General features: G+C 39.7%; 1 protein-coding gene across 1 annotated transcript; it reads left to right on the plus strand.

Moving 5' to 3' along the window:
* The first annotated feature begins 361 nt into the window (after positions 1–361).
* LOC137950887 (peroxisome biogenesis protein 12) lies at positions 362–27,880 on the plus strand. Its single transcript, XM_068797551.1, has 10 exons — positions 362–722; positions 1,766–1,871; positions 9,132–9,280; positions 9,655–9,901; positions 22,257–22,366; positions 22,618–22,692; positions 23,183–23,269; positions 26,988–27,074; positions 27,233–27,370; positions 27,488–27,880. The coding sequence occupies exons 1-10, from the start codon at positions 615–617 to the stop codon at positions 27,557–27,559; spliced, it is 1,179 nt and encodes a 392-aa protein (XP_068653652.1). The 5' UTR covers positions 362–614; the 3' UTR covers positions 27,560–27,880.

A 27,880-nucleotide genomic window follows, 5' to 3' on the forward strand; every position in this document is an offset into this window, starting at 1 on the left:
AATAAAGTTCAGATTTTAAGTTTGTTGACTAACCCCTTCATTTCAAGTTCATTGTGGACTACCCCCTATTTTTTTTTATTTTGGGCACTTAATACCTTAAACTGTTTTCCGGTGCAATTTACATCTACCAACAAGTTCAGTTTAATTCATTTTACGTACATAGTTCAATCACTTTAATTTTCACTTTCACTCTAAGAATCTAGAAATTGGAGAGAATCGAACGAAATAAAAGATTTTTGTTCGACTATCGATAAATTGTGACTTCATAAATAAAAAGCGAAGAATTAGTAAAAAGAAAGTCGGTGCTTTGTAAGATTTTCTAATGTTTTATACTTGAGGATTTGGTTCCGACTCTGAGACGCTTTTGTCAATTTCTCCCTCTCGTTAATACCTTTCTGAAGGAATTGAGCTTGCAATTAGCCTGCTGACAGCGGATTTTGGCCTAGGGAAATTCGCGAGTCCTGAATTTGGCGAAAACCCGAAAGCGACGTTAACAATCTCGACACCTTCTGCACACAAAGCGAAGAAACCCTACTCAGAATCAATACGAGCGAAAAGTGGTTAAATTCCTACAATTGAAAATTTGCTAGCTGAATAGAAAAGCTGGAGGCACAATGTTGTTTCAGGTGGGGGGTCAAGGGGCTCGGCCGACTTTCTTTGAGATGGCAGCCGCTCAGCAGCTGCCGGCGAGTCTCAGGGCTGCGCTTACTTACTCCATCGGTGTAAGTGTCTTCGTCCTGAATTTTATTTTTTCTTTATTATTATTATTTTTTGCCTCTATACGCGCAATATTCATAGTGGATTGTGAACATTTTTTCCTGCTTTGAGCTCGGATGCACACAGTACGCAAGCTCGTTTCGACCCGCTGAAACCTTTAGCTAAAACTAACAGTAAAAGCCGTCGATTTATTGGGAAAAAAAAAGGAAAATGCTCTCCTTTCTTGTTTCGCCCCCGTCTGGTCACAACTTCTACTTTGCGGGTTCACGTCAACCCTGGTCTGAGCTCGCTACTAGAGCTCTAATGTATAGAGTCCAGGCGTTTTTCTGCTTGATTTTCTATTGGCTTAGGCTATATCTAGTTGTCCTTCATTCAGTAAGTTAGCTTTTTGGCAGCTCGAGGGGGCCGTTTCATTTCTGTTTAGCTGATTGTCTTACTGCCGACCTGCTTGCCGGGCCTGGAACAGGCAAGAGGGACAGGCGGTGGAACTTCTATGCTATGATGCTTAAAGACCCTCGCTCGTGGTTATTGATACAAACTGAGGTTTATTATAGTGAATTTGATGGCTTTGTAAATTTTGTTCTGGCAAATTATGAGCTACATTAAGGTACGGCCAGGCCAAAAAGAGGAGTAGGTTTGTCATGATAGGATATGTGAAGTTTGATAGAAGCTAGTTGATATTTCCCTGCTTCTGCATTAAAAAAAATTTCTATTCCTTCAACTGCAGAGTAAACCTTATTGGTAGTACTGCTTAATTATACTTCATGTGTCTGTGGAAAAGAATGGTGATGCTCCAGCAGGTTAAGATCTCTCCCTGCCAATTGAAGGCTAGAGGCAGAGATGCATGTTATACCTATATCAATCTTAAGAAAGCAAATGTAGACAAGGAGGAAGGCATTGCTCCTATCTGAAGGGCCACTTCTGATAATAGCATTGTATTTGTCATGATATTTTCTCTAGTTGTTGATTTTTATCTTCCAAGTAGTTCTCGTTCGAAATCAAATATTTTGCTTTTTGCTTTTAAGGTTGCTATTTTATGATTATGCAGGTGCTTGCATTGAGAAGGCCATTTCTCCATAAGGTGTTAGATTATGATGATGAGTTCTTTGCGTTGTTGATGATGGTTCTTGAGACTCACAGCTTGCGAACAACAGGTGTTTATATTTTTACGGCATCTTTTTATTAATTTATTTTTCTCAGAGTTCACTATTTCTTTTATTTTTTAATATGTAAACCACTTGGGAATGGGATTGCATTAAGTGGCAACATGAGTGCCAAGCGGGCAAATAATAAACAATGAAGAGGGGGCCTGAGCCACAAACTAGCAAGTATAAGGGAAATGCAAAAAAAAAAAAAAAAAAAAAAAAGAAGAGAAAGTGGCAGGAAACAAAGAAAAAAGGGTCTGGAACATATCTAACAGAGGGGCATCTGCTGCAAAAGAAACATTGTTGGGAGAAGGCAGATCTAGCAAGTGAATCTGCAATGTTGTTAACCTATATTGGATCATGATTTCAAGGAATGGTAAGGAGGCAGCCAGGGGAGTGGAGGGAAGTGGTGACTTCTTCAGACCCTGTTGATAGTGGAAAAAGAGTGCTTTTCTAACCACAATGAGTGAAGAAGTGAAGAGAATAGTCTCTCAAGTCATCAATAAGATCCCTCAACTTTACTTTTTTGGAGTCTCAATAACCAAAGGGTGCAGAAAATATGTAGCAATTGCCTCCCTTGCTGTCTACAACCCTAGGAAAAACTAGGTTAACTCTAGTAGTTTAGTTTCAGCCAGCTACGAGGAGGGGGTCCACTTTGTAAGAGGGGTAATATGGTGCTCATCGTAACAGATAATGGACCTAGGAAGGTGCCCAGTTTCTTTGAGTTTTGCGTGCCCAAAAAAGCTCCTTTTGGTGCACATTTTAATGACCTGACCGATGGATCCTGATGTGCCCTCAAAGGTTATTTTACTTCTCTTTCCTTAAGTCCCAACAATCCTTGCAAAAGAGAGGAGCCAGAGTTTTTCTGTGAGTGAAATTGCTCCCAAAAGTGGGGGCAAGGAAGAGAGAAGGCAGTGGATTGAGCATTTGTGAGACGGGGGAAGAAGCCATGGTGTAGCCAAACACCAAGGCCAAAGACTGTGCAAGTCCAGTACACAGCAATAGCAGCGGCGGCCAAGGCCAAATGCAAAGGCACGACCCAGAGGGGCGCACGCATATGGCCGGCCCGGAACCAGCTGCAACGGAAGAAGACACACTTGAGCTTGCCAAACGGATGGCCAAGCAACAAGGTATGAGACGGAGGATGAAGCCATGGTGTAGCCAGACACCAAGGCAAAAGACTGTGCAAGTCCAGTGCACAGCAATAGCAGCAACGGCCAAGGCCAAGTGCAAAGGCACGGCCTAGAGGGGCGCACACATATGGCTGGCCCGGCATCAGCTGCAGCAAAGGAAGACACACTTGAGCTTGCCAAACGGATGGCCAAGCAACAAGGTGCACAACAACCCCAGTAGCCAGCCCAGACACAAGGCAGCACGCCAACATAGAGTCCTGGCGGGGCGAAATGGGGTTGCTGGCGCCCATAGAGTCCTGGCGGGGCGAAATGGGGTTGCTGGCGCCCATAGAGTCCTGGCGGGGCGAAATGGGGTTGCTGGCGCCAAGAGAGTCCTGGCGGGGCGAAATGGGGTTGCTGGTGCCAAGAGAGTCCTGGCGGGGCGAAATGGGGTTGCTGGCACCCAAGAGAGTCCTGGCGGGGCGAAATGGGGTTTCCAGGAGTCCGGCGCCTGGCGCCAGGCGCGCTCCAACAGAGTCCTGGCGGGGCGAAATGGGGTTTCCAGGACTCCAGACGCCTGGGCGCCCAGGGCGCCCCTGACGCCAGAATTCGGATTTTTCGGATTCTAGCGGATTTCTTGGCGTTTTTAGAGATATCTAAAGCCAAAGGAGAGGTTATAAATAGAGGGGCCTCTCCCATTGTAAAGAGGTCGAAAATCCTTAGTATTCTTTACTTTTCAAGTGTATAGAGAGAGTTTTTAGCCTTGGCCTTCAAGAGTGTTTGGCCATCCTTTGTAATTTTGTATTCTTAATACAAAGTAGGCTTTTCTCTGCTATATCCCTTTCATTGTCCCTTTTGGCTTGCAACTTCTTGTGTGAAGTATTGGTTGGAGGATCCGAGGCTCAAGGAGGCTGACTAGTTCTTCGGAAGAGCTAGGCCGCACGGGGTAGATATTCCGCAAGGCTAGACGGACTTAGCCTAAATCTAACCGCGTGACAATTTGGCTCAATGGTCACATGGGAAGGACTGCTTGTGCGAGGTCTTGGTTTCAAGTCTCACCAGGTTTATTGTGTGCATTGAGTAATCAACTTCGAGAAAAAGGAGGGAAGATACATGTAAAAACTGAACTGCACATGAAGTAGCCCTAAACACAGAAGGGGCAGTGGAGGAAGATGGTCCCTTGTCTAGTCTGCTTCAAAGTAGAGCTTGCAAGTTTGATTTTAATTGCCGGCCCACACTTCTAAAGCTGGTTGAATGTAAGGATTTTTCCTTTGATTGCATACAAAAGGAGCTGATATGTTCTAGATGAGCACTGCTGCAGCTCTAAGACTATGATCGTGGTTATTTGCTTCAAAGTCTCCATTATCAAATAGAGCATGTGATGCAATACATCATAATGTGGAAGAGTTAGCTGAAAATACCTATGGACATGAGATGCCCTAAGGTTTCTCTTGTTTATGAAAGAAGAAGGAAGAAGGAAACTCAAATTTATTAAACAAAAGGCTCAATCAAAAGAGAAGGAAACTGAGTTTAAAGTGAGGTGACTTTTTTAAAGAGGATGTCCTAAAGTGGAAAGTCTATAAGCTGCAATTTCATATTTCAAGCCTGTTGCTGTTTGAAGTTTTAGCTAAAAAGTAACATGCTATTTTGATGGAAAGCGTCACTTTGGTGGCAACTTGTTATTTTAGTTAAAAGGCTTAGAAAGTCTTTTTTAATTAGAAGTTTCCTCCCCCCCACATCCCTTGGTGAGATTTGAAGCCAAGATCTCATGTTAGAAACCCCTCTATGTGACCATTGAGACAAAGGCCCAAGGTACACTCTACAAGTTGGAGATTCTGTTTTTTAAATTTCCTTCCCAGCAAGGTAGAACTAGATTTAGTAAGTATTAATTACAGTTTATTTATTTTTTATTTTTTGAAATAGGATTAGAGTTTATTTCTTGGAATGAGACAACATAGAAGTTCCCTATTTTGTTAATTTGTTTGCCTACAAATAGGCCTTAATGTAACACAAAAATCATCTTTTGCCTTCTGATTGAAGTTCTGGTTTATGTTCTCTAGTGAATAAACTTTTCCTTTTGTTTTTATTATCTGTTAGCTATTTTTCTTAATTGCTGTGGAAACCCTACTTTTCCTTTCAAGTTTAGCTTAGAGATTACATTCATACACCTAGCTGAATCAAAAATAACTTTCACTGAGCATATAACTGTAAAGATGTTATGTCTTTTATCTTTTTATTGCTAAGGAATGTAAAAAACTTTTGTTCACCAAATTAGGGCCATAATCCTAAGCATCAATTACTTCAGCTTTTTCTTCCACATTTTCATCATGATTTTCTTCTTTCTCCTCGTCATTAAAATAACAGTAAATAATTCTACCCTCTTTGTACTTCTATCTTCATGCACTGGTAGTTGCTTTCCTTTTTGAGGATATTGAGATTTTAATGACCTGATTTACCACAGTGCGGGCAGGTAATGTTTGACTTAAGTTGAGTCAGTTTTGAGGTAGAATTCTGTATGGTTGGTATACTGGATGGTGATGGATTATTTTTTTGTGTTTTGGATGAGGTAGTGGTGCATTAAATGTTTGGATGTTCTTTAGGTTGGTTAGAGGCTTGGAAGAGTGTTGGCTATACTACTACTTCGAAACTTGGCCTTTTGGATAACATTAGAAACATTCACGATTGTTTGGATATGCAATTCTTTGTAAATGTGAGGTTTTAGGCCATTGACATATCTTAGCATTGAGTCTTCTTGGCTTTCTTAAACTTTTAAGTCTTGCAATCAGCTAATGAATTTTTTGGGTATATCCATAAACAAAATGTTTACCTTGAGCGAGCTAGTTAAAACCTCTCATCCATCAGTTGTCTAGTGAGAGGCAAGATCTCCTAATTCATTAGTTGCTTCATGTGTTCCCATGTCTAAACTTGAACATTTATTTTTCAATGTATGGTGAGGGCTTGCTTCCAAGCAGCTGCTCTGCCCCTTAATTTGCATGAAATCATGGTTATTTGGATTTCATGTTGAATTTTTTTTATTTGAATACATTGTCATTTACATATATCCAATCTAGATAATCATCTACTTTTTTGTCCACCATTAAATTTAAGGATTTCCACTTTAAACCTGGTATCCCATTTGGCATTTTTTGAGTTTCTTGGGGCTCAATTTCAATAAAATTATCATCATGTAGCTTGTGGTTTTATTCATAAAACAGTTTTGTTGGACTTGAACCTTTCACTGGTGATGGATGGCTTGGATCAAGTAGTTGTGGGTCCACTCCACTAATTTATCTCCAAGTTGAGAACTTCCAACTCCATAAAATTTTGAAAATTGTTCAAGGATCAAGTTAAAGTTAATGGTCATCTTTGCTAGTAGCTCGTCTTGAGATTTTTGGAATTCCTCGCAAGTGATTGTATTTTGACTTGCCTCCGTATTTTCAATGCTGAGATGAAATCAACAATCTCTTTGCTTTTTATAAAGGATGCCTTGAAGCTTACCTGTATGTGAACCTTAGCTTTGATACCTATTTGATGCAACACATTAGTTTAGAATCATGGAATAATGAAGTTGAAAACTTCTTCTAGATTGTGGGTAACCTAAATTTCTACTACTTAGAGAACTACAATTTGAATGCAAAGTTTGATGCATAAAATTTGAAGGACAAAAAGTAAGGTTCCTACAATTATTAAAAGAAATAGAAAATAAAAAATAAAAACTTAAAGATGGGTATATCCAACAAAGAACATAAATTACAATGTTCAAAAGGTAAAAGATGATTTTTTGGTTACATAGGAAGTTCTTATATAGACAGAAAATCAACAAAACAGAAAACTTCTATGCTGTGCCATTCTACATAGGAAGAAGACAAACTAATGAACATCAAAAGGAAAGGAATCGACATCTAAAACATCTGAAAGATCAACACCCTGCCTTGCTAAAGAATCTGCCATGACATTTGAACTATGCACACGATGAACCCACTGAATGTCAAGATGCCTGTACTGTACAATCTCTTCTTGAATATGTAAAAATCTTCAAGGGGGTGATTTCATGAAAGAAAAGGGTATCATGGACTTTTTTGGAAAATTTGAGGACTTTTTGGGTTTTTTCCTATTTTTAGGTGGGGGACTTTTCTGGAATTCACAAAGGTTTCTACGGCTTTTTTGTATTTCTCTGTATTCCTGGAATGCTTTGGGACCTACTTATAATTTCAGGCAACTTCTTTTCAAAAGAGTCAGAAACCTCTTTCTGGTAAAACTAATTGATGAAGAGAATTAAGATTCTCATCTTCAACCTCTAGATTGGAAGTTAAGGGTTTCTTCGACAAAAAGTACCTACTGCTAATTTTTCTTCAAGATTAACCTCTGATAATGACAAACACTTGATTACGACTTCTCTGTTGAAGGCTAAGACCTAGAAATCGAAAACAGAAATGTTTCACAGTTTTGCAACAGACCCAACGAGCTTTGGGAGCTTCGAAATTTTGATTTTTTCTTCAATTGAAGATAAAAAACCTATGAACTAAGATTTCCAATGCCGGCGGAAAGGAAGCATCAAAGTAATAGGTACTTATCTGGATTTGTGTTCGTCTGCAACTTCTAGAGGTTCTGTGGCTGACACTCTTCAGTTTCTAATCTCGAGCTGTAGCTTGTGGGACTCGAGAACCTGCTTTAATACGATGTTGAATCGTATAATCTCATTGAGGTAATAGTAAGTAGAATAAGCAAGAGAGACAAAACAATGAGATGAAAAGAAAGGGAAATAGATGTTTTATCCAGAGTGAGCATATTCCTCTTGACCCAACAATTCTTTATTTATATTCTTCATACAGTAAGATATTGTAGATTTAGTAGGATTAAAAACTTATACAAGTTCCAATCAACTAAGACTTTACTCAAAGTAGGATGCTAATTTCTCCAATTCTTCATATACTTAGAATACTTTAGGTGATGTTTTCCATGAAAACAATTACTTTTTAATTAAAACTTCCAACTACAACAACTTGAAATAGGAAAATGTAGCTTATAGACTTTTCAATTTAGAATTCCCTGTTTATGAAAGTCATCTTTCTTTAAATCAGCTTTCTTCTCTTTTGATTAAGCGTCTTTTTTCCTTCTTTTTGCATAAACACGAGTGACCTTAAGATGATCTTGTGTCCGTATTCTTCAGCTAAGACTCTTCTACATTATGATTTACGGCCTCATCATGCCTTGAATTAAGGTCACAAGAAGAATGATTAAACTCTTGCCAATAGGTGTCTGTGATCTTAATTTGAGGATCTTGAACATATCTTAAAATGCTGGGGATGGTTTTAGCAAGAGTCCCAACCAAATATCCCACCAAAAGTTGGTAATTTGGACATGGACACAAAAACCATTTGAAAATTCCTGGATGAGCTTACAAATGAATCTCCAGATGCTGGAGGCAAAGCATGGGATGGGGTTTGGAGGAAACCAATTAAGATCATATTTTGTACTTTTCAACAAGAAGGCTTCCCAATATCGCACCACAATTGGTGCTATATCTCAAAATCCATTTTTACGAGAGTGGCTCATTGAGCTTTTGATCGCTGTTTGCTTTTGAAGAACCTCTGATTTAAGGGAATCTAATTGGCTTTCTGCTCTTGAGCTGCATGGCACTGTAGCCAGAAAAGAAGCAATAGAGCAGATTCACTTGTTGGGCAAAGTAGTACTGCTGCCTTTTGATAGACGATTCTACCTTTTTCAATAGATGAATAGGCTTTGGTGGAAAATATGGAAGAGAGCACTGAATGAACATGGGTCAAAGCGCAAGTCACACAAAATGCAAATTTGGGTTACTTCTCTAGTTGCCTTCTCCACAGAGTTTTATTCCTATTTCTAATTATTAAATTTATGAAAATTATGAAGAACTCTCTTCATTTTCAACATTTATAAAAGACCCCTAAATTTCCACTATTTATAAAAATACCCCTAAGTTCCCACTATTTATAAAAATACCTCTGGTACCCAAACACCAATAACTCACACTCACCCTAGCCCCAGCTCATAGGCTAGCAGTGCTAAATATTGTTTGAAATGTACTTTCTGTTGTTGTGCTTGTTTCCTTCTCTATACATGCTGTTGTAGTTTCAAATTCATTTTCTTCTATATAGATACTTATCAATCTTATTTTCAGATGCTTCTTTTTCCGAATCACTCTATGGCTTGCGAAGGAGATCAGTAAAGATTAGTCCTAGTAAATATGTACCTCAAATTGAGGCAGGTGGTCATATTCGTAATCCTGGATTGGAGAAGCGCCAAAAAATTCTGTCAGTTGTTTTTCTGGTATGAATCTCTTTGCTTAGATAATTTTGCTCTGAAATGTTTTGAGATGGAGCTTGTATTCATTTTCAAAATTGATTTATGCATACCCTGCTTCCTCTGGAAATTCACTATACTAACCATTTTTGTTTGAAAGACTATACTACCTAAAATTTTCAATCATCTAAGGCTATGTCCTCATTTCAGATACTTGTCTCTTTTCATGAACACTATTGTTGTCGGAATAAAACTTCCATTATTGGAAGGCACTGCTACCGCAATAAGGATAATTGCATTGCCTGTTTCTTTACGTGTCTTTTTCTTCCATACTCCTTTGCATAATGACTGAACTGGTTCAAGTTTTTTGTACAAACAATGACCAGAGTGCTTGTTTATAGGTCATTTTACCATACTTCAAGTCGAAATTGCAGTCAATATACAATAAAGAAAGAGAGGCAGTGCTGCAAGCAAGTTTATGGGGTCGTGACGATCCAAGATATAATGACACTGACTATTCTACAGGAGAAACTTCTAATTTACACAATGAAGCACGTGATGGTGGACTTTCACATTTGACACTCTTGAAAAGGAGGATCCAAACAGTTGTAGGTGCTTGCTACCCTTGGTTGCATGCAACTAATGAAGGTAAGATACAGCTTAAGGTGATTGCCTATAGCTGTTGTGCATGGCCAAAGCTTAATTTTGTTAGTTTATGATGTAGCTGTTTTATATTAAGTGGACCTAAGTAAAAAATACATAAGATGACTAAACTGTTCCTCTGGGATTCCTTTACATAAAAAGCCAATTAAACCTGAAAATAACTAAATAAAACAGATCCAATGCCACCCTATCTCTTAGCAGGAACCATATAACCTCGCTGGTTGTATGGGCCATGACTCTATACTCAGCCCACATAAGCTTGTTGGTTGTATGGGCCATGACTCTATACTTGGCTTTAGCATTGGACTGAGCAACTATTGTCTGCTTCTTGCTCTTCCAACTGACAAGGTTGTTACCCACAAATGTTCAGTATCCTGAGGTAAACTTCCTATCAAGTTTTGACCCAGCATAATCCGCATCTGAGTACCCCTTTACTTCGATGTGTCCATGGGAGTTATCAAGAAGCCCCGAACCTAAAGATCTTTTGAGATACTTTAAAATCCCTTGTGTAGCCAAGAAATGAGACCTTGTAGGATTTTCTATAAATTGACTTATTATACCAATTACAAAGGAAATGTTAGGCATAGTTTTTTGTATTTTTGGGAGAAAGTGAGAAAACTTAGTCTTCTTTGTCGACTTAGTCTTATTTTTGGGACTCTAATCATTGTGTAATTTAGATTGATTGCCATAAGGGGATCAACTGGTTTTGCTCCTAGTAGCCCATACTCTTGTAAAAAATCCATAATATATTTCTTTTGGAATAACACCTCATCTTTTCCTCGAGCTGCTTCTATACTCATAAAAATACCTCAACTATCCAAGATCTTTTGTTTGAAAATGATGCCTTAGATAATGCTTCACTTCTTTAATACACACTTTATCACTTCCCGAGAGGGTGATGTTATCCACATAAAAAATCAACACTACAACTTCAGAAGGACGTCTGAGAACAAAAAATGAGTTACCACAGTGATTGCGAGAGAAGCCGGAAGCAATGACTACCCGACTGAATTTCTCAAACTATACTCTTGGGCTCTGCTTTAACCCATAAATTGCCTTACGTAATTTACACACTTTGCTAGTCTCTCCCTAAGCAACATACCCAAGTGGTTGTTCAATATATACCTCATCTTGAAGGTCCTATATAAGAAGACATTCTTTATGTCGAATTGATGTAATTGCCATCCTTTATTTACACCTTACCAAAATCAGTATACGAATAGAACTAAGCTGTGGCATGGGAGAGAACGTATCAAAGAAATCCACACCATAAGTTTGGGTGTACCCTTTGGCAATAAATTGAGCCTTATAGTACTTAATGGACCCATTAGAATTATATTTCATAGTATGCACCTATCGACATCTTACAATAGATGCAACAAGAGGGGGGTTACGAAGACTCCATGTACCTTAAGACAGTAAAGCTTCCCTTTCGTCATCCATGGCTGCCTTCCACTAGAAACATTTTCAAAGCTTCTTCCATAGTGCAAGGAATAGAGACCGAAGACAAGGAAGTTGTAAAAAATTAAAAACGAGATGAGAGATTATCAAAGGAGACATACTTGGAGATGGGATGTCTAGTGTATGTATGTTCCCTTCCTTAAAGCAATAGGAAGGTCTAATTCATCTTCATCAAGACCATCTAATGTAGGAGTGATGGGGGAAGAAGCTTGGGCTGATCATCTTGTATTGCAGCATGTGAAGGCTTCCTTGAGTGCAAGAGAGAATCCTTATGAGCCTTACCACCACTTGTACAAATATGTTCCTATACTGGTACACTTGTGAATTTCTTATAATAAACTTCTCCACTTGGGGTAGGGGTACATCCCTAGGAGCATCCATCATTGGAACAAGGAAAGAAATACTTAGGCTGATTGAGGAAAGTAAGATAGAAATTGTGGTAGGCATGAAACAAGGGACATGCTAAAAAAAGGTGACATTAATAGAAATATATTACTTTTTAGTCTTAGGGTCATAGCAGTTGTACCCTTTTTTATTTCGTAGATACTCCAAGATTGTACACTTGATGGAGTTTGTCAATCGAAGACATAATCACCAAGGATGAAGTATGTACATCCCAAAACCCAAGGGCAAGTATAAAACAAGGTTCCCTTAGGTAGAAAAATTTGAATTAGTATGCAACCACTCAACATGGAGGTGGACATGCTATTAATCAAGTAACATGTAGTGAGTATTGCATCACCTTAGTAAGGTTTAGGAACCCTCATTTGAAACATAAGAGTCCTAGCAATATCTAGTAAATGACAACACTATTTAAAAAAAAATCTAGTAAATGATGATTTTTTACGTTCACCAACTTCAGTTGTCATGGGGTATAAGGACAAGATGTTGGATACAAAATGCTTTGGGAAGAACAAAAGGTAGGAAAATTCTTATTGACAAACTCTAGTCCATTGTTAGTATACAAAATTATGAGAGAAGCACCAAACAAATTCTTTATTTCATTGTACAATTTCATGCGTACATCAAACACTACAAATTTATTTTTGAGGAGATACACCCATGTGACACAACTATAATCATCAAGGAAAAAAAAAAGTACTTAAAACCCAAAGGCACTAGGTAGCGTATATCGACACTACACATCAGAATGAACTAACTCAAACACATTGACTACTTTTATGACTATTGGATGGAAACGATGCCCTATGGTACTTCCCAAGCTGCCAAGCGTAGGGATCGAGTGGGAGAAGGAATGTGGGAGCAAATGTTAGCTGGAGATGGATGTCTCAATTTAAGATACCAGTGGTATGGAGAAATTTTTGTGTGAAGTGGATTAATCATATGTGACTCTTCGAGGTAGTACAACTCATCACGTTTTTGCCCCCCATCAATAGTCCTCTTCGTTCTCAAGTCTTGAAAAACACAACTTGAGGGAGAAAATCTTGTGATGCAGTTTAAGTTCTTTGTCAATTGACGTACAAATGATACATTGATGGGAAAGTTGGAAACGTATAAGACAAAACACATTGATAGACTGATGTGGCTTGAACCACACTCTTCCCCTGGATAGTAGAAGAGGAACCATTAGCTAGCACAATTGATTTATGAGGAGATGATGTAGTTTAAGGATAGAAAATGGGAAGACATGCTTGACATGTGTGCTAAAACACTTAAGAGTCAATGATCCAATTGGGAGAGGAAGACACGTGTAAGGTAGATATGCCTGAAGTAGCTTGGGTGGCGTTAGCAATGGAGGGAGGATCAGGAACTGAACTACCAAATGAAGAGGACATCTGTCCGAACTTTGAACTAATGGTTGAATTTCAGTTTGAATAGATGCAACAAACTGACCCCCTATGCCCATTCTGCAACTCTGACGCTGAAACCACAAGCCACATTCTGCTTCAATGCATATTCTCTTAGAAGGTGTGGACCTGCATTCTTAGTAAGTTTGGGTTACAATTCTGCATGACGGCTGATCTACTCTCGTTCAGTAAGTCGCTCACTAGTACCTGCCTGGCCTTGCAAAAATGATGCTCTCTGCCTGTGTTGGTTTCATCACGTGGGAGCTTTGGAATGAGCGCAATAGAAGACGATTTGATGCAAAATGTGAATTTGCAGATCGGGTTACGGACCGAGTGGTGGGTCATATATCTACTTGGCTTCTGCCTAAGAAAGCCTTCACTTCTTTGTTGGGTACCCCTATTTGTGAAAACTGGAGAAATTTGGCAATGATGCACTCTGGAACAAAGATCCCAGTTTTGCAAGAATGGACTCCTCCTGAACCCGGTTACCTTAAGTTAAACTTTGATGGCTCGTCTCTTGGTAATCCTGGGATTTCTGGTTTCGAAGGAGTTATTTCAGATCATTCCGGTTATCAACTTTTCTCTTATGCTGGCCCTCTAGGCATATCTGACTCTACGTCTGCAGAGCTACATGACCTCCTCTCTGGTCTTTGCGTCTTCAGAGACAAATGCAACGGTCCTCTTCATATCGAAGGAGACTCAAAAGTGGTTGTTGGATGGTGTGAGAGTTCATCCCCTCCCCCGTGGCGGCATTGGGATACCTTTCAGGAAATTTTAGAAATTACCTCAATTGTTTCTTGTATTTGGTCCCACATTTCGAGATCCGCTAATTCGGCAGCAGATGTGCTTGCCAGGCAGGGAGCTACCCTACAATCGCTGGTTGTAAGGGACTTGCTCCCCCAAATTTTGTAATTTCTATCGTTTTATTAATATAGTTTTTTTAAAAAAATAAAAAAAATAGATGCAACAAACTAACCATTGCCACCACAACTCAATGGAACATCTTTCTAATTGGGCTTCCCAAATTTATCCTAATGTCTATTTGATACATGGTTTGTTCTTCCACAATGGATGCTCCTTGACCTATATCATGACCAGCCCCATCTCTTCCTCGACCTTGTCCACCACTTCCACCCCGAGTCCTCTTGCATTCTCTGTTCTATTGGGTGTGGGGTGGGTGCGTGGGGGCAGAATTCATTGCAAACACAATCAGGTGATTTAAAACTCTTTATCTCTAGAAGTTATTGTATCTTTAGACCTTGTCCGCCAGAAATAACTAAATTAAACGGATCTAATCACACACTATCAGTTTTTTTTTTCAAGCTAAGGGAGCTCTTGTTACAACCAACGATTGGAGGGAGATTCCCACTTTGGCCTGATTGTCAGCAAAAGAATTGGGTGAACGGGGGACCCGATTCCATGTATGTTGTAAGTCTGAGGTAATACTACAAATATCAAGAAAGGTGTCCCAATGTCTCCATGGGGGAGCTTTGGCTTTAGCGCACTATGTGATGACGATTTTGGAGTCACCCTATACATTTAGTGTGGCAGTGAATCTATCACGGTTGAGTTTGAGGCTATGGAGGAAGCCGGCACGTTCGGCTGATATGGAGTCTAAGAGGCCAAGAGGGCCAGCATAGGCAATAAGGAGGGAGCTGTTAGCTGAATGGAATCCGCCGCCAAAGCTAGCAAGGCTTGCGCAACCAATGGCGCTACGGTTGAAGTCCAATTTGAGAGTTCTAGCTGGTGGGGGTTGCCATTCTGCCATAGTGACTCGGCAAGGAGGGCGCCATGACATTTGAACTATGCACATGATGACCCCATCAAATGTCAAGATGCCTATATTGTACAATCTCTTCTTGAATATGTAAAAATCTTCAAGGGGGAGATTTCATGAAAGAAAAGGGTATCATGGACCTTTTTTGGAACATTTGAGGACTTTTTGGGTTTTTTCCTATTTTTAGGTGGGGAACTTTTCTGGAATTCACAAAGGTTTCTACGACTTTTTTGTATTTCTCTATATTCCTGGAATACTTTGGGACCTACTTATAATTTCAGGCAACTTTTTTTCAAAAGAGTTAGAAACCTCTTTCTGGTAAAACTAATTGATGAAGAGTGTGAAGTTAAGTCCACTACCCATCCCAAAATGATTAGCCAACTTAGGAAACCTCTTTCCTAACTAATAAACTCAAGATATTTGTATGCACTAATCTATGTGGGACTATTTCTTAACACTTCTCCTCACGTGTAGGCCTTCTTTTTTGTGGCTCTACAAGTGGATAATTTAGGTGTAAGCTCTACAAGTGGATAATTTGGTGTTGATTGGCACATTTGGCCAGGTTGTTAGTGGTCAGAATTTTATTCAAGCATGTAGTCTAGAGGAAGAATCTGGCTTGAGGTGGGGTGTTGATGTGCTGGACTTGGGCAATTTGGTGTTGATCGGCAGAGGAAGCATTCTAGTAGAGTTGGTGGTATGATGAGGCAACATAGAAGGAATCACTGGGGTTGGCTAGCCAGATGAGCTTGTCAGGGATGCGTGGGCGAAGTTTAGCCTGCGCCAGCTCAGAGATGAGTTGGGATGCAGCCATAATTTCCGTATCAGAGAGGCCTTGTCGGAATTAGAGGTCCTAGTTGCCATTTCCCCGCCAGACTTTGGCCACCGAAGATGAGAGGCAGGTGGTAATGCTCGAGAGCGTGTGGTAGGTATCAGCTAAAGGCTTGTTCCCCAACCACCAGTCAATCCAGACTTTGGTCTGGCAGCCATTATCAACAAAGCATTTGGTTGAAGAGGTGAAGTTGGGAAGGAGCTGAAAAAGTCGCTGCCAAATAGGGGAAAGGCGGTGCAGGTGGCCGCCCTTCATCCACCAACCATCACTGATTCCAAGCTTGCAGCCACAAAGAGACACCAGATTAGAGTGGGCTTCATATTGAATTTTCACAGCCATTTCATGAGGGCAGAATTGGTATCAGCAGTGGTTTGAATGCCAAGTCCACCAATGTGTGTAGGGCTAGTAGGCCTCCGGCCAGCTGACAAGTTGATATTTGTGTTCGCTATTTGGTCCACCCCAAATGAATCTATTCTTCAGGACTTCAATGCGTTGGTTGACCGATGCTGGGCAAGAGAAGATGGACAGGTAGTAGTTAGGGATGCCAATGAGGATAAGCTTGCTGGCTTTAGATCGGAACTTCCCCCTCCAAGATGCAAGTCGATTTTCTAGCTTCTCAATGACCGTACTCCAGTGTCGAGTAGAGGGAGTCCCAGGTAGCTACAGGGTTGTTGATTATTGTGCAGCCAAGATAGGTAGCCATCATGTGGAGGTTAGTGCTGTCAATGTTGTATGCCATGAGGGAGGACTTGTTCCAGCTAATTTTCTGGGCAGAGGTCAGTTTGAATAGATTAAGGAAAGTTTGATATTCCTGATTTGGTCGATGGAGCCAGTGCGACTGGGAGGATGTCATCTGCATACTGCAGAAGGCCAATGTCCTGTGATGCATGGTTTGATATTGGGGGCAGCCATCCAATCTGTTTAGCATGTTGGACCATAGCTGACTGATATTCTCCGACGATATTGAACAAGAATGGGGAGAGCGGATCCCCTTGCCTGATTCCTCTGGAGCCATGGAAGTGCCCGCAAGAGGTGCTGTTGATGAGGATTGAATATGTGGCCAAAGAGAGGCAGCATCGGATCCAAAACCTCTAGCGGTTACCGAAAACCATGCACTGGAGGAGGTGATCAGTGAGCTTCCAATTAACCTGATCAAAGGCTTTTTTCAAAGTCGAGTTTGAGGGCAATTCTTGGAAGCCTAGATAGGTTGAAAGAATTGAGCATCTCGTGGTCAGCCATGGCTGAATTGAGGATGTTTCACCCATGAATATATGCGCTCTGCCCGTGTTGGATAATTGTCGGAAGGACTACTTTCACGGGGGGGAGGTGATGAGCCTGGCGATCACCTTATAGGCTTTGGAGATGAGGCTGATAGGCTGGAAATCCTGTGGCCGTTTGACATTGGCTTTTTTGGGGACCATAGCCATGAAAGAGGCTCCTAGTGCATGGTTGGTTATGCCACATTGATGAAAGTTGTGGACCATGGCAATGACATCATCCTTGATGGTTGCTAGAGATTGGCATTTGGATTCTTGGATCCTGATAGTAGCTCGCTTATGGCGTGAGCTAATTCCCCGGACGTTCTAGGAGATAATTATCATCGGGATTATGATTTTGGGATTCCAGCTGGCTCGTCCACTCCAGGAAGTTGTCCAGAGTATACTGCCCCAAATTTGTCGGCTAGCTCCATCATCTGGTTCCATGTCATCTCGTCGTACTTGTCCTTTTCGGATTTGGAGTCCAGCAATGAATTGTTTGAATCGCTCGCTGGAGGAGAGAGGAGGGGGGGGGGGGGGGGGGGGGGGGAGAGATGTGGCTCGAGGCTTGGTCGAGGTAGAGACTCTTTTGTTAGAGGATGCTGATGCAATGATCAAGGAATAGAGAGTACATTCATTGTGGTGGAACCGACCGGTTTTTAGACAAATATTGGGAAATGTTTAGAAAGCCACTATGAGCAAATTCTACTATGGCCAAAATGGACCACACTCCGTACTCTAGCCCAAAAGAAGAAATTCAGCAACTACTTCAGAGACTGGGTCAATTGACTTCCAACTTTACCACCACCACTTGCATACAATCAGATTCCTCCACTACAAGTGCCTTAATGGCAAGTAGAGGTATGCAAACATTGAATGTGTCCCATTCTCCCTCTTGGATCATTGGGGTAGGAGCGTCCACACACATGTCAGGTATGCCATCTTTATTAAGCCTATCACTCAGTCTTATCATATTGTTATGATAGCTGATGGGTCTAACTCTCCAATTCATGGGGAGGCTACCATTCACACTACTCCTTAGATGTCCTTGCACGTAGTTCTTTTTGCATAACTTTCGTATAAATCTTTTATTTGTTAGTAATATTAAAAAATCTCTCAATTGTTTTGTAATTTGTTCTCCTACTTCTTGTGTTCTTCAGGATTTACAAACAAAGAAAACGATTGGTTCAGGATATGAGAAAATGGGCTCTATGTTCTAGATGATGTGTTTATTTAGAAGGCAATTGCTCTTACAACTAAAGATTCTTCATACCAGTGGCACATGTGGTTGAGACATTTACCCCCAGCTAAGCTTCGCCAATCCTTTCCGTCTTTACCAATTGATCTTATCTTTTAATGTGAATCATGTCAACTTGGGAACTAGTTTTCGAGCCAGTTCTAGTCTTAGTTCTAGATTATTTGAATTAATCAATATTCATGTATTATGCCCATGTTGAGTGCCCGGTTCGTTTGGTCTCAAGTACTTTGTTTCTTTCATAGATGATTTTAGCAGAGTTATATGGATGTCTTCTGAGGGAAAAGTTCGAGGTTTTTGATGTAATTCTAAAATTTTTCAATGAAATAAAAGTGAAATTAGTGCCAATATTCATGTTTTTCGTATAGATAATGAACTTGAATTTCTAAATCACAAGTTTACTACTTGTGATCTTCATGGTATTACTCATTAAACTGTGTATGTACCCCTAAACAAAATGGGGTTTGTTAGAAAATCAATTAAAGGAAAAATATTGTCATTTTGAACTCACTGTAAACTCCAGCAGCTACATCATCTTATTCTGTGTTTAGTTTTGTCTCTAGCCCTATTTTCATGTAATTTGAACAAGTATGTAGAGAGATATAAGCGTTCAAGTGTTTTTAATTTATAAGGGGCATTTTTGTAATTTATTTTCTAAACTATTAGGAAAAAGCCTGGGGGTTGTGCTCGACCCCCAAGAAGAGCCTTTCCAGTGCTCTGTTGTCTCCCTTCTTTTCTCTCTTTTACTCTCTCTAAAACCCTAAATTTCACTCTTTTATATGGTATTAGAGCAATAGATCTTGGTTGGAGCCCTTAGTTTTCTTGCGATTCCTTCTATTGAAGCTTGCGATCACATAGAAAGGGGATTTTTCGAAATCTGCTGACTGGTAGGTAAAAATTCGAACTTTTGCATTCTTCTTCTGCCATAATCTTAGGGTTGATGGCTCCTGCTGCTTGTTGAGTAGTTCTGAGACTGTTTATTGCCTCATGAAGGTTTACCAAGTGAAAAATCACTCTTTTTGCTTTGTGTGACCCCAATCCTGGATCCTCTGCTTGCATCATCTTGGGCTGTGTCTGCGTCAGCCCTAATTTCTTGGATTTTTTCATGGCGTATGCAGCTCTAAGTGCATTGAAGTTGACTTATGTCCTAAAGGAGGGTTCTTTCTTGGAGTTTTCTCACTTTTTCTTGCTGTGCAGCTCATTACTGGGCTTAACCTGCACATGTCATCACTATGTCAGATGATGTCAGCCCTAAAAATTGAGAAATTTGTGGGATTTCTGAGTGCTACCTTCAGCAGCATGTAACTTACATGTTAGGGCTGATTGGTAGTCCCAATTGGTAAAATCCCTATTTTTTTTTAATAGTCACACTATTGTTTTTGTGTGTTTTTTTTGGACTGTTTAGGGTTCATATTTGTGACATACATGGCTGATTCTGGTGAGGTGTTTGCCCCTTCGAGGGACTCTAGGAACTTAGAAAGGAAGGATACTATTATGATTATTTCTGAGAGACTGAATAGATAAAACTATCTGAGTTGGTTACGATCAATCAAATTATACTTGAAAGCTAAGAAGAAGTTATAATGCATGGGGATGACCCTCTTGTCCCTTTGAATGATGATTGGGAAGATAAGAACAGTCAGGTTATGACCTAGCTGATTAGCATCATGGATTCCAAGTTAAGGAATCAAGTTATGAATTGTGACACAGCTAAGGAGATGTGAAAGTCTTTTGAGTCTGTTTATGCTCATGAGAGCAACTTGTCTCGAGTTGTTGAACTATATGCCAAGATGTTTAGCCTCAAGAGAGGTGAGAGATCTGTAACTGAGTACTATAGTGAGTTGGTTGGTATATTGCAGGAGATAAGTTTTTCCAGCCATTTCCTATGGATGAAAGGGAAACAAGAAAACAGGATGAATTGGTACACATTGCAAAATTTCTGGTTGGTTTAGGGCCAAAATTTGATGCTATTAGGCACAACTATTGGTCTCAAAAGATGTTCAATCATTATCCACGATGTATAACAACATACTATGTGTAGAGAATGCTATTTTAGCCCAGGAAAATAAAGATATGAGCAACATCTCTGTATTAGCATTGAATACTCAAGGTTACTCAAGAGTCATCTAGGGGCAGAGCTAGAAATACTAGAGGTAGAGGAAGAGATAATCAAGGAGAGCAAAAGGTAGAGGTGATACTAAAGGATGGTTATTGTTCCAACTAGTATTAAAAATGCCTTCCTGTATAGTAATTTGAAAGAGGTCTATATTGAGCAACCTCATGGGTATGGTTGCTCAGGGAGAAATATGGAATGTGTGCAGATTGAAGAAGGTTATGTATGGACTTAAGCAAAGTCCTAAAGCATGGTTTGAGAAATTTAGCAATGTGATTATAAAGTTTGGATTTCATAGGAACCATTGTGATCATTCCATGTTCATATTAAAAAGGCAGTTTGGGATTGTTCTCATTTATATGTGGGTGACATGTGTTGTCAGGAAGTGAGTTGGAAAGAATTGAGCAAATTAAAAAATATTTGGCAATACACTTTCAAACAAAGAACTTAGGACAACAGAAATACTTTATTGGTATCGAGGTGGTTCATCATAAGAAAGGCATTGTTCTATCTTAGATATGCTATAAGAGTATGGTCTCTTGGGTGCATGTCCAGTGGATACGCCCATGGAAGTTAATACTAGCCTTCATGATTCTCAAAGTTTTGAAAATAAGGATAAGACACAATACAAATGCCTTGTGAAGAAGTTAATTTATCCCATTGTTACAGACCAGATATATCTTTTGTAGTGGGAGTGGTCAATTAGTTCATGGAAAATCCGAGAAAAATACACTTAGAAGCTACTCATAAGATTTTGAAATATTTGAAAGGTACTTCTGGAAAAGATTTGTTGTATATTTTTCACGGGAGAATTGATGTTTTGAGATACTCGAATGAAGAATATGCAGGATGTAAGATGGATAGGTCTACCGTTGGGTATTATTGCTATGTTGGAGGTAATCTGATGAGTTGGAAGAGTAATAAACAAATAGTAGTGCCAAGATCTAGCGCAAAAGTATAGTATAGTAATGGCTCACACAATGAGTGAACTTATGTGGGTAACATTGGTACTTGTTATTAAGTGTGATTGTTAGGTAGCCATTTTTTATAACCAGTAATCTTGTTTTCCATGAGAAAACTAAACACATTGAGGTAGACTGTCATCCAAGGAAAAGTTGTCACTCTATATGTGAAATTATCTGAACAAGTTGTTGATGTATTTACTGAGTCCATTGGAAGACGTGCATCTGGTGTTTTGTGAGCTGGGTACGTTTGATGTTTATTCCTCAGCTTGAAGGTGAGTATTTTCATTTAATTCTGGGTTGTATTTAAGAAGTTACGGGAGATATTATAACGAGGGGCAATTCTGTCTTTTTGTACTAACCCTCACTTAACTGATTCAATCAAAAGATAAGAGGGCTTGAATTCTGAGCCTTCCACATGCGCATCCTCCTACTGCTTCCTCATTCTCCTCTCCTGTTATTTCTTCTAATTTTCCTCTAATCTGAATTTCATAATTTTACACAGTTTTATAGGAGTAATTTTGTCTCTCCATATTATCGTTTAAGTTAACCAATGGAGCTAGATGATAATGATCGTTTGGAGTCAAGAACAGAACTTTAATTGTTTTCCATGGAGTTGGGGCTCCATAAATAGATATTTTCAAGTATGTGTTCAAATATGCTATCTTTTGGGATGTGTAATGGCCCTTGATTTAAATTATTTTATACCCTTCGAAAACTTATAATCATAGTCTGAATGTGCTTAATTTCTTTGAGAACTTTGGCCATAAAATGATTGCTTGTTTTGCACTTATAGCAAACTCTCATTTTTTGAACTTGCTATCAGACTGAGATTTGGGTCCAGCTCTTGAATCTGAACTGGATAGGTACCGTTTGCAGGATTATCATTTGCTTACCAACTGCTATATCTATTGGATGCGACTGGTTTTTATACTCCAGGGCTTCATGTGCTTGGGGTCCATGTATGCCGAGCAACAGGACAGGAGTTGGTGAGTCTTTTGTTTTAATTTCTTTTTTTGTCCCATCCTTAAGTTGCCTGCTAGAAAACACTTCACTGGAAAAGATGGGTTACTGGATAGGAAAGATCTTCGAACTGACAAGTTGTAGACTGTGTTAGTGCCTCACCCCGAAATTGAGGCAGATTAAATTATTGGTTAAGAGCAGTGCTTGGTTGCGTGTGGATGCTTTCTGGAGCATGACCTAAAAGTTTTGATTTGTGTGCCATGTAATGTCAAGGTAGATGGATACTTCTTCAAGAATATCAAAGATCAGAAGCCGTGAACGTGAAAGACTCCGTGGTCCTCCTTGGTTGAAGGTATATCTTTACCATATGTAAAATGCAGAACTTTGTCAAGGCTCTGTGATTATTACTAAGGTCATGCTTATCTTCTTTAGAGTAAAATGCAACTAGGACTAATTTCATTTCATTTGAGAAACTTAGTTTTTCCTTTGTCGTTCATACCTTTTTGATACTTTTATATTTCATATTTATGGGTTCATTTGTTTTCAATGTTTTGTTTACAAGCACAATTTATTTATTTAATTATTTGCAATGGACAGACATGACTTAAATGAATGAAATGGTTTTGGACTGTTTCTTAGGTTAAAATGTTTCTTTCATTTCTCTAACTGTGTTTAGATATTCTTTTTTCTTGTAAACTGCATATTTTATGTGGGAATTAACTTCGTCTTAGTATTTAACAGATTAAAAAAATGACAGGCTCAGTTTCTCATTAGCAGTTGACAGATTTTAGAGTGGTTGTTACAGTCATTTAATGATCTTCACCTTGGCTCTTATGATGCAGGCACTACAAAGAGTATTGCTGAGCTGCATCTATACTACACTAGATTATGCTCAAACTGGGCTAATTACTGCAGTTTTCTTCTTTAAAGTGAGTTTGTTTAACTGCTACTTCTGTTCATGACTTGACCTCCATACATTGTACATTAGTATTCAGTCAACTTCTGTTTCTGTTCTTTTATAGCATCAACTTGCTTCCTGACCTGTTCTGTGTAATAATGGTCCATGCCTTGAAGCTACTGGTGCACTAGTAGCTGAGTTATCCGATCTTTTGCATGTAATTTGTGTTACACATCCTTGGTAGTGTTAGCAGCCATTGCAATTTTAGGGGCTGTTAGTAGGCTTGAACGTGAGAAAGAAAGAGAGAGAAGAGCGCCAGAATTTCCAGATCTTCAGCTAAATATTGGATTGGGAATGCCACACCAATCTACAAATTATCTTTTCCCCTCTTGATATACCCAAACTACCCTTACATAGCTTGAGCTCTGAAGAGAATTGAAGGTGCACTCCTTCCAAACAAGAATTAGAAAGTCGGTTTGGAAGTAGAAAGTTTTGAAAATAAACTACTACACACATTCCCTTACACCCTTCCTATGATATTGTTGAAATAAAAGAATCTTATGCACATGCTGAAAAAAAAATCTTAGTAAAAGTAGCCTAACAATCCTCCATTCCTTAAGAAACCTTTTTTTCAAGGTTTGAAATCTGGATAACTGAAGAATAAGTCATCTTCCACTTCCCATGTGGTTTCCTCGGTTGGTAACCACTGCCAAGTAACTAGAATATCTGTGCACATCCTGCAGCTCACTTGAACTCACCTCTTTCCATGGATAGTAGAAGGGCGAGGGATAGTGCTGTCATCATGCGAATGCTGGAGAGATGTATAAAGTGGCTGGAGTAGGCCCTATGTGCTTCTTCAGCTTCAGTTCATGGAAAATAAGATGGATCAATGCATATGCTGGGAGGTCCAACTTGTAAGCCACAGGGCTGATCTTCTCTAAGATCTTGTGGGGGCCAAAAAATTGATAAGAAAGCTTGTGATGCGGCTGATTTGCCATTGACATTTGTTGGTAGGGCTGCAACTTGACATAGATCCAATCTCCCATGAACAACTTACAGTTAGTGTGGCCTTTGTCATAAACTTATTTCATACGATTCTGGCAACGCTAGGGATAGTTTTAATACCTGCTACATCTCATCTCTTTCTTAAAGCTGCTGCTCCAAAACATGAACTGTTGTAGTGCCAAAAACTTATGAAGGAAGACTTAGGGGAGGTCTATCATAGACCACCTCAAAGGAGTGCATTCGATGGCTGAGTGGTAGGATGTATTGTATGCATACTCTGCTCATGGAAAGAAACACACCCATTGTTTGGGTGCGTCTCTGATGAAGCACTGTAAATAGGTCTCCATGCAGTGGATTAAGACCTGTTTGTTTAACAGTTTGCAGGTGATAAACAGTGCTGGTATTTAATGTAGTGCATTCAAGCCTGAAAAATTCTTGCTAGAAGGAACTAAGAATTGTAAGGTCACGATTAGATACAATGGAGCAGGGCATACCATGTAATTTTAGTAGCATGAGTGATGAACACTGCCGCCAAGGTATTGGCTGGATAGGGATGCTTAAGAGGCATGCAATGAGCGTATTTTCTCAAACTGTCAACAACCACCAATATGATCGACTGACCTTCAAAAAGAGGCAAACCATCTACAAAATACATGGCGATATCCTCCCATACTTGCTGGGGAAAGGGGAGGGCTTGAAGTAAACCGGCAAGAGCTGTTGTTTCATATTTATTTCTTAACAAACAGAATTGGCCGCCACATAAGACTTGTTGTCTAGCTTCATGCCCACCCCAAAAAACTGCTTCAGCCACATGTACATGTGCAAACAACCTTCATGGCTGAGCGAGGGAGTGATGTGGTGTTCCAGCAGAAAGGCATGAATAATGGAAGAGATGCGGAGAACTACAATGCAGCCTTTGTACAACATGATGGAATTGCATAGAGAGTCCGGTGGCTGACTTTCCAGATCTTGTTGCAACTTCTGAAGGAGCTTGCTCAATAGAATACAGCAACGGTGGCTGGGGATTCCAGGTCTTGTTCAAGATCTTGCATCAATGGCCCAACACGAACTTTTTCATGTTGTGGCATTGCGAAAACTGTTCCAAGAGTCGCAACAATTTCTGCTCTTGCATCCTAGCTAACCAGACAACATAAAAAAAAAAAAAGAAGAGGTGGACCGACATACACACCTCATTTCCAATGTCAGCCCCTAGACCACTAATGAAGCAACCAATGAGAGCTCTTTCGGACAATTGCACTCAATTAGCAAGCTTCTTAAATTTGTCTTGGTTTTTATTTTTTTATTTTTTTATTTTTTTGGAAGTGGGGTGATTGGCTTGGTAGTTTTTAACTATGCTAGTCTGGTGCAGCTAAGAAAGTGTGACATCGAAATGTTGGTAATTAGTGGGACTAAAATGGACACAAAGAGCTCAAACCAACACCTCCCAAGAACGGAATGGTTATATGACATGCAACTGGAACAACGTGAGACTGTCAGCGAGGGTAATCTTATCCTTCATTGGGTGCAATGGTACTCAAAAAACTGATTGGCCTTGTAAGTCCATCTTGTTAGGTCTTTTGGCGGTTTGTAGACTGCAAAATTTAAAAGTATGGGGCTAGAGACCTGCCTTCTGAGGTGGAGAAGCCCCTGGTTTGTTAAAAGAGCCCCTACACTTGGAACTTGAGACTAGTTCATAGGCAGGAGGTGGTCTTGGCCTTTCTCGTGGAACCCTTCCCTTGAAGATCGTGGGTGTGGGTGCTGACTGCAGTTTGGTGTCTGCCTCATTCACTTCCTGTGTTTGGCAAGGAGAGCTGGAGCTTTTCTTCTTAAGGTTGTCCACTGCATGAAAAACATGCTGCATAGCTGCTAACAATTTCTCCTCTGAAGTTTGACGCACAACTCTCTTCTTGGCGGAAAGTGATTAAATCTGCTCAGAATTCCTCCTTTGTCTTCCAAATGTGGGCTTGAAAAAACTTCCGCCTTTGCTGTAACTCCATCGAAATGACTAGTCATCGATGAAGGGAAAAAGGTTAGTTGGAACATCGTCTCCGACCTTCTCTTTTGAGTTTTAGCTCCTAGTAGTCGTTCCCATGGAAATTGTTTCCAAAACGAAATCAGAGACAAACAAAGAGAGTAGCTGACCTCACGAACAGCAATACTGAACCCTGGAAGACTTTAGACTTTCCCTTCTTCCTTGGAAAACCACTCTGATACTAGTGTAAGCAACCATTGCAATTTTGGGGCTGCTATTAGGCTTGAAAGTGAGAATGAAAGTGGGAGAAGAGCACCAGAATTTTCCAGATCTTCAACTACACGTTGGGAGAGAAACAATAGGAAGAGGGAGACTGATTTGTGTGGATTGGGAATACCCTTGGAGTCCACGAATTCTCTTTTTTATTAGGGTTTTATCCTCTTAATAAATTCTCTAAATAATTTCTCTAACTACCCTTGCTTAACTTGAGTGCTCAAGAGCATTGAATGTCTGCTTCTTTTAAACAAGAATTAGAAAGTTTTGAAAATAAACTACTACCCACTTCTCCTTACACTCTTCCTAAGATATTGTTGAAATAAAGAAACTTATGCATGCTGAAAATAAAACCTAATGCTGTAAAGTAGTCTAGCAGTAAGCAAGTAGGAAAAGAAAGAATAGAAATGTAATTTAGGACACTGGAGTATGAAATTTGCTGACTGTCTATGAATTTTTTGTTTTATACATTTGTTTGATTTATGTTATCTTTTGCCAGATGATGGAGTGGTGGTACCAATCTGCTGAAGAGAGAATGTCAGCCCCTACTGTGTATCCTCCTCCCCCCCCTCCACTCCCTCCTAAGGTGATTCATATTCTTTTCTACTTGTAAAAACGTTCCTCATGGAGCATTTTCAATTCTGTAGCACTTATAATTTATTGATGGGAAAAATGATATAAATTCTAAAATTTATTATGTTTCACTGTAAGTGTTGGTTCCAATCTAATTGTGGTCAAACACAGGTAGCTGAGGATGGTATTCCGCTGCCACCAGACAAAACAATTTGCCCGTTATGTTCACAGAAGCGTGCTAATCCTTCAGTTGTTTCAGTTTCTGGATTTGTTTTCTGTTACACCTGTATATTTAAGTATGTTTCACAGGTTAGAATCTGCAACACTCATTTTAAGTTGCAACTGGCAAAATATTTTAACGTTTCATTTCCGAGAGAAAAATTGTCTGAAATATATTCATTGTCGTTATTATGCTTTTGAATGCAGTATAAACGATGCCCAGTGACCTTAATGCCTGCAGCAGTTGATCAGATAAGGAGGCTTTTTCATGACGTTTAAGGGGACGTCCGAGATCCCAGATTGCTCACAGAACCATTCTAATGATGGTGGAAAGCAGGAAGATGCCTCTGCCATTTTTCGCTTGGCGTGATTGTTAGTCTCAGATAAGGCTTTTCTGCATGATAAGGCATATTGGTTGATACCAACCCCTTGTGGCTGCAGCTATATGTAAGTCATGATAAGTTAATATTAGTTTTAGATAAAAAAAAAAAGTCTTGCAGAGCTTGAATTTATACATAATGCAGTCTTTCTGTAGTTGAAGATAAAAACTTGTGGGAAATCAATGTATATTCCCCTTTCTCTCTGCCCTTGCAAGTCATA

The sequence above is a fragment of the Aristolochia californica genome, unplaced genomic scaffold (genome assembly GCF_029961685.1).
Source record: "Aristolochia californica isolate CCGP_79_NKW_82.1479 unplaced genomic scaffold, dmAriCali1.0.hap1 SCAF_1, whole genome shotgun sequence".
Taxonomy (NCBI): domain Eukaryota; kingdom Viridiplantae; phylum Streptophyta; class Magnoliopsida; order Piperales; family Aristolochiaceae; genus Aristolochia; species Aristolochia californica.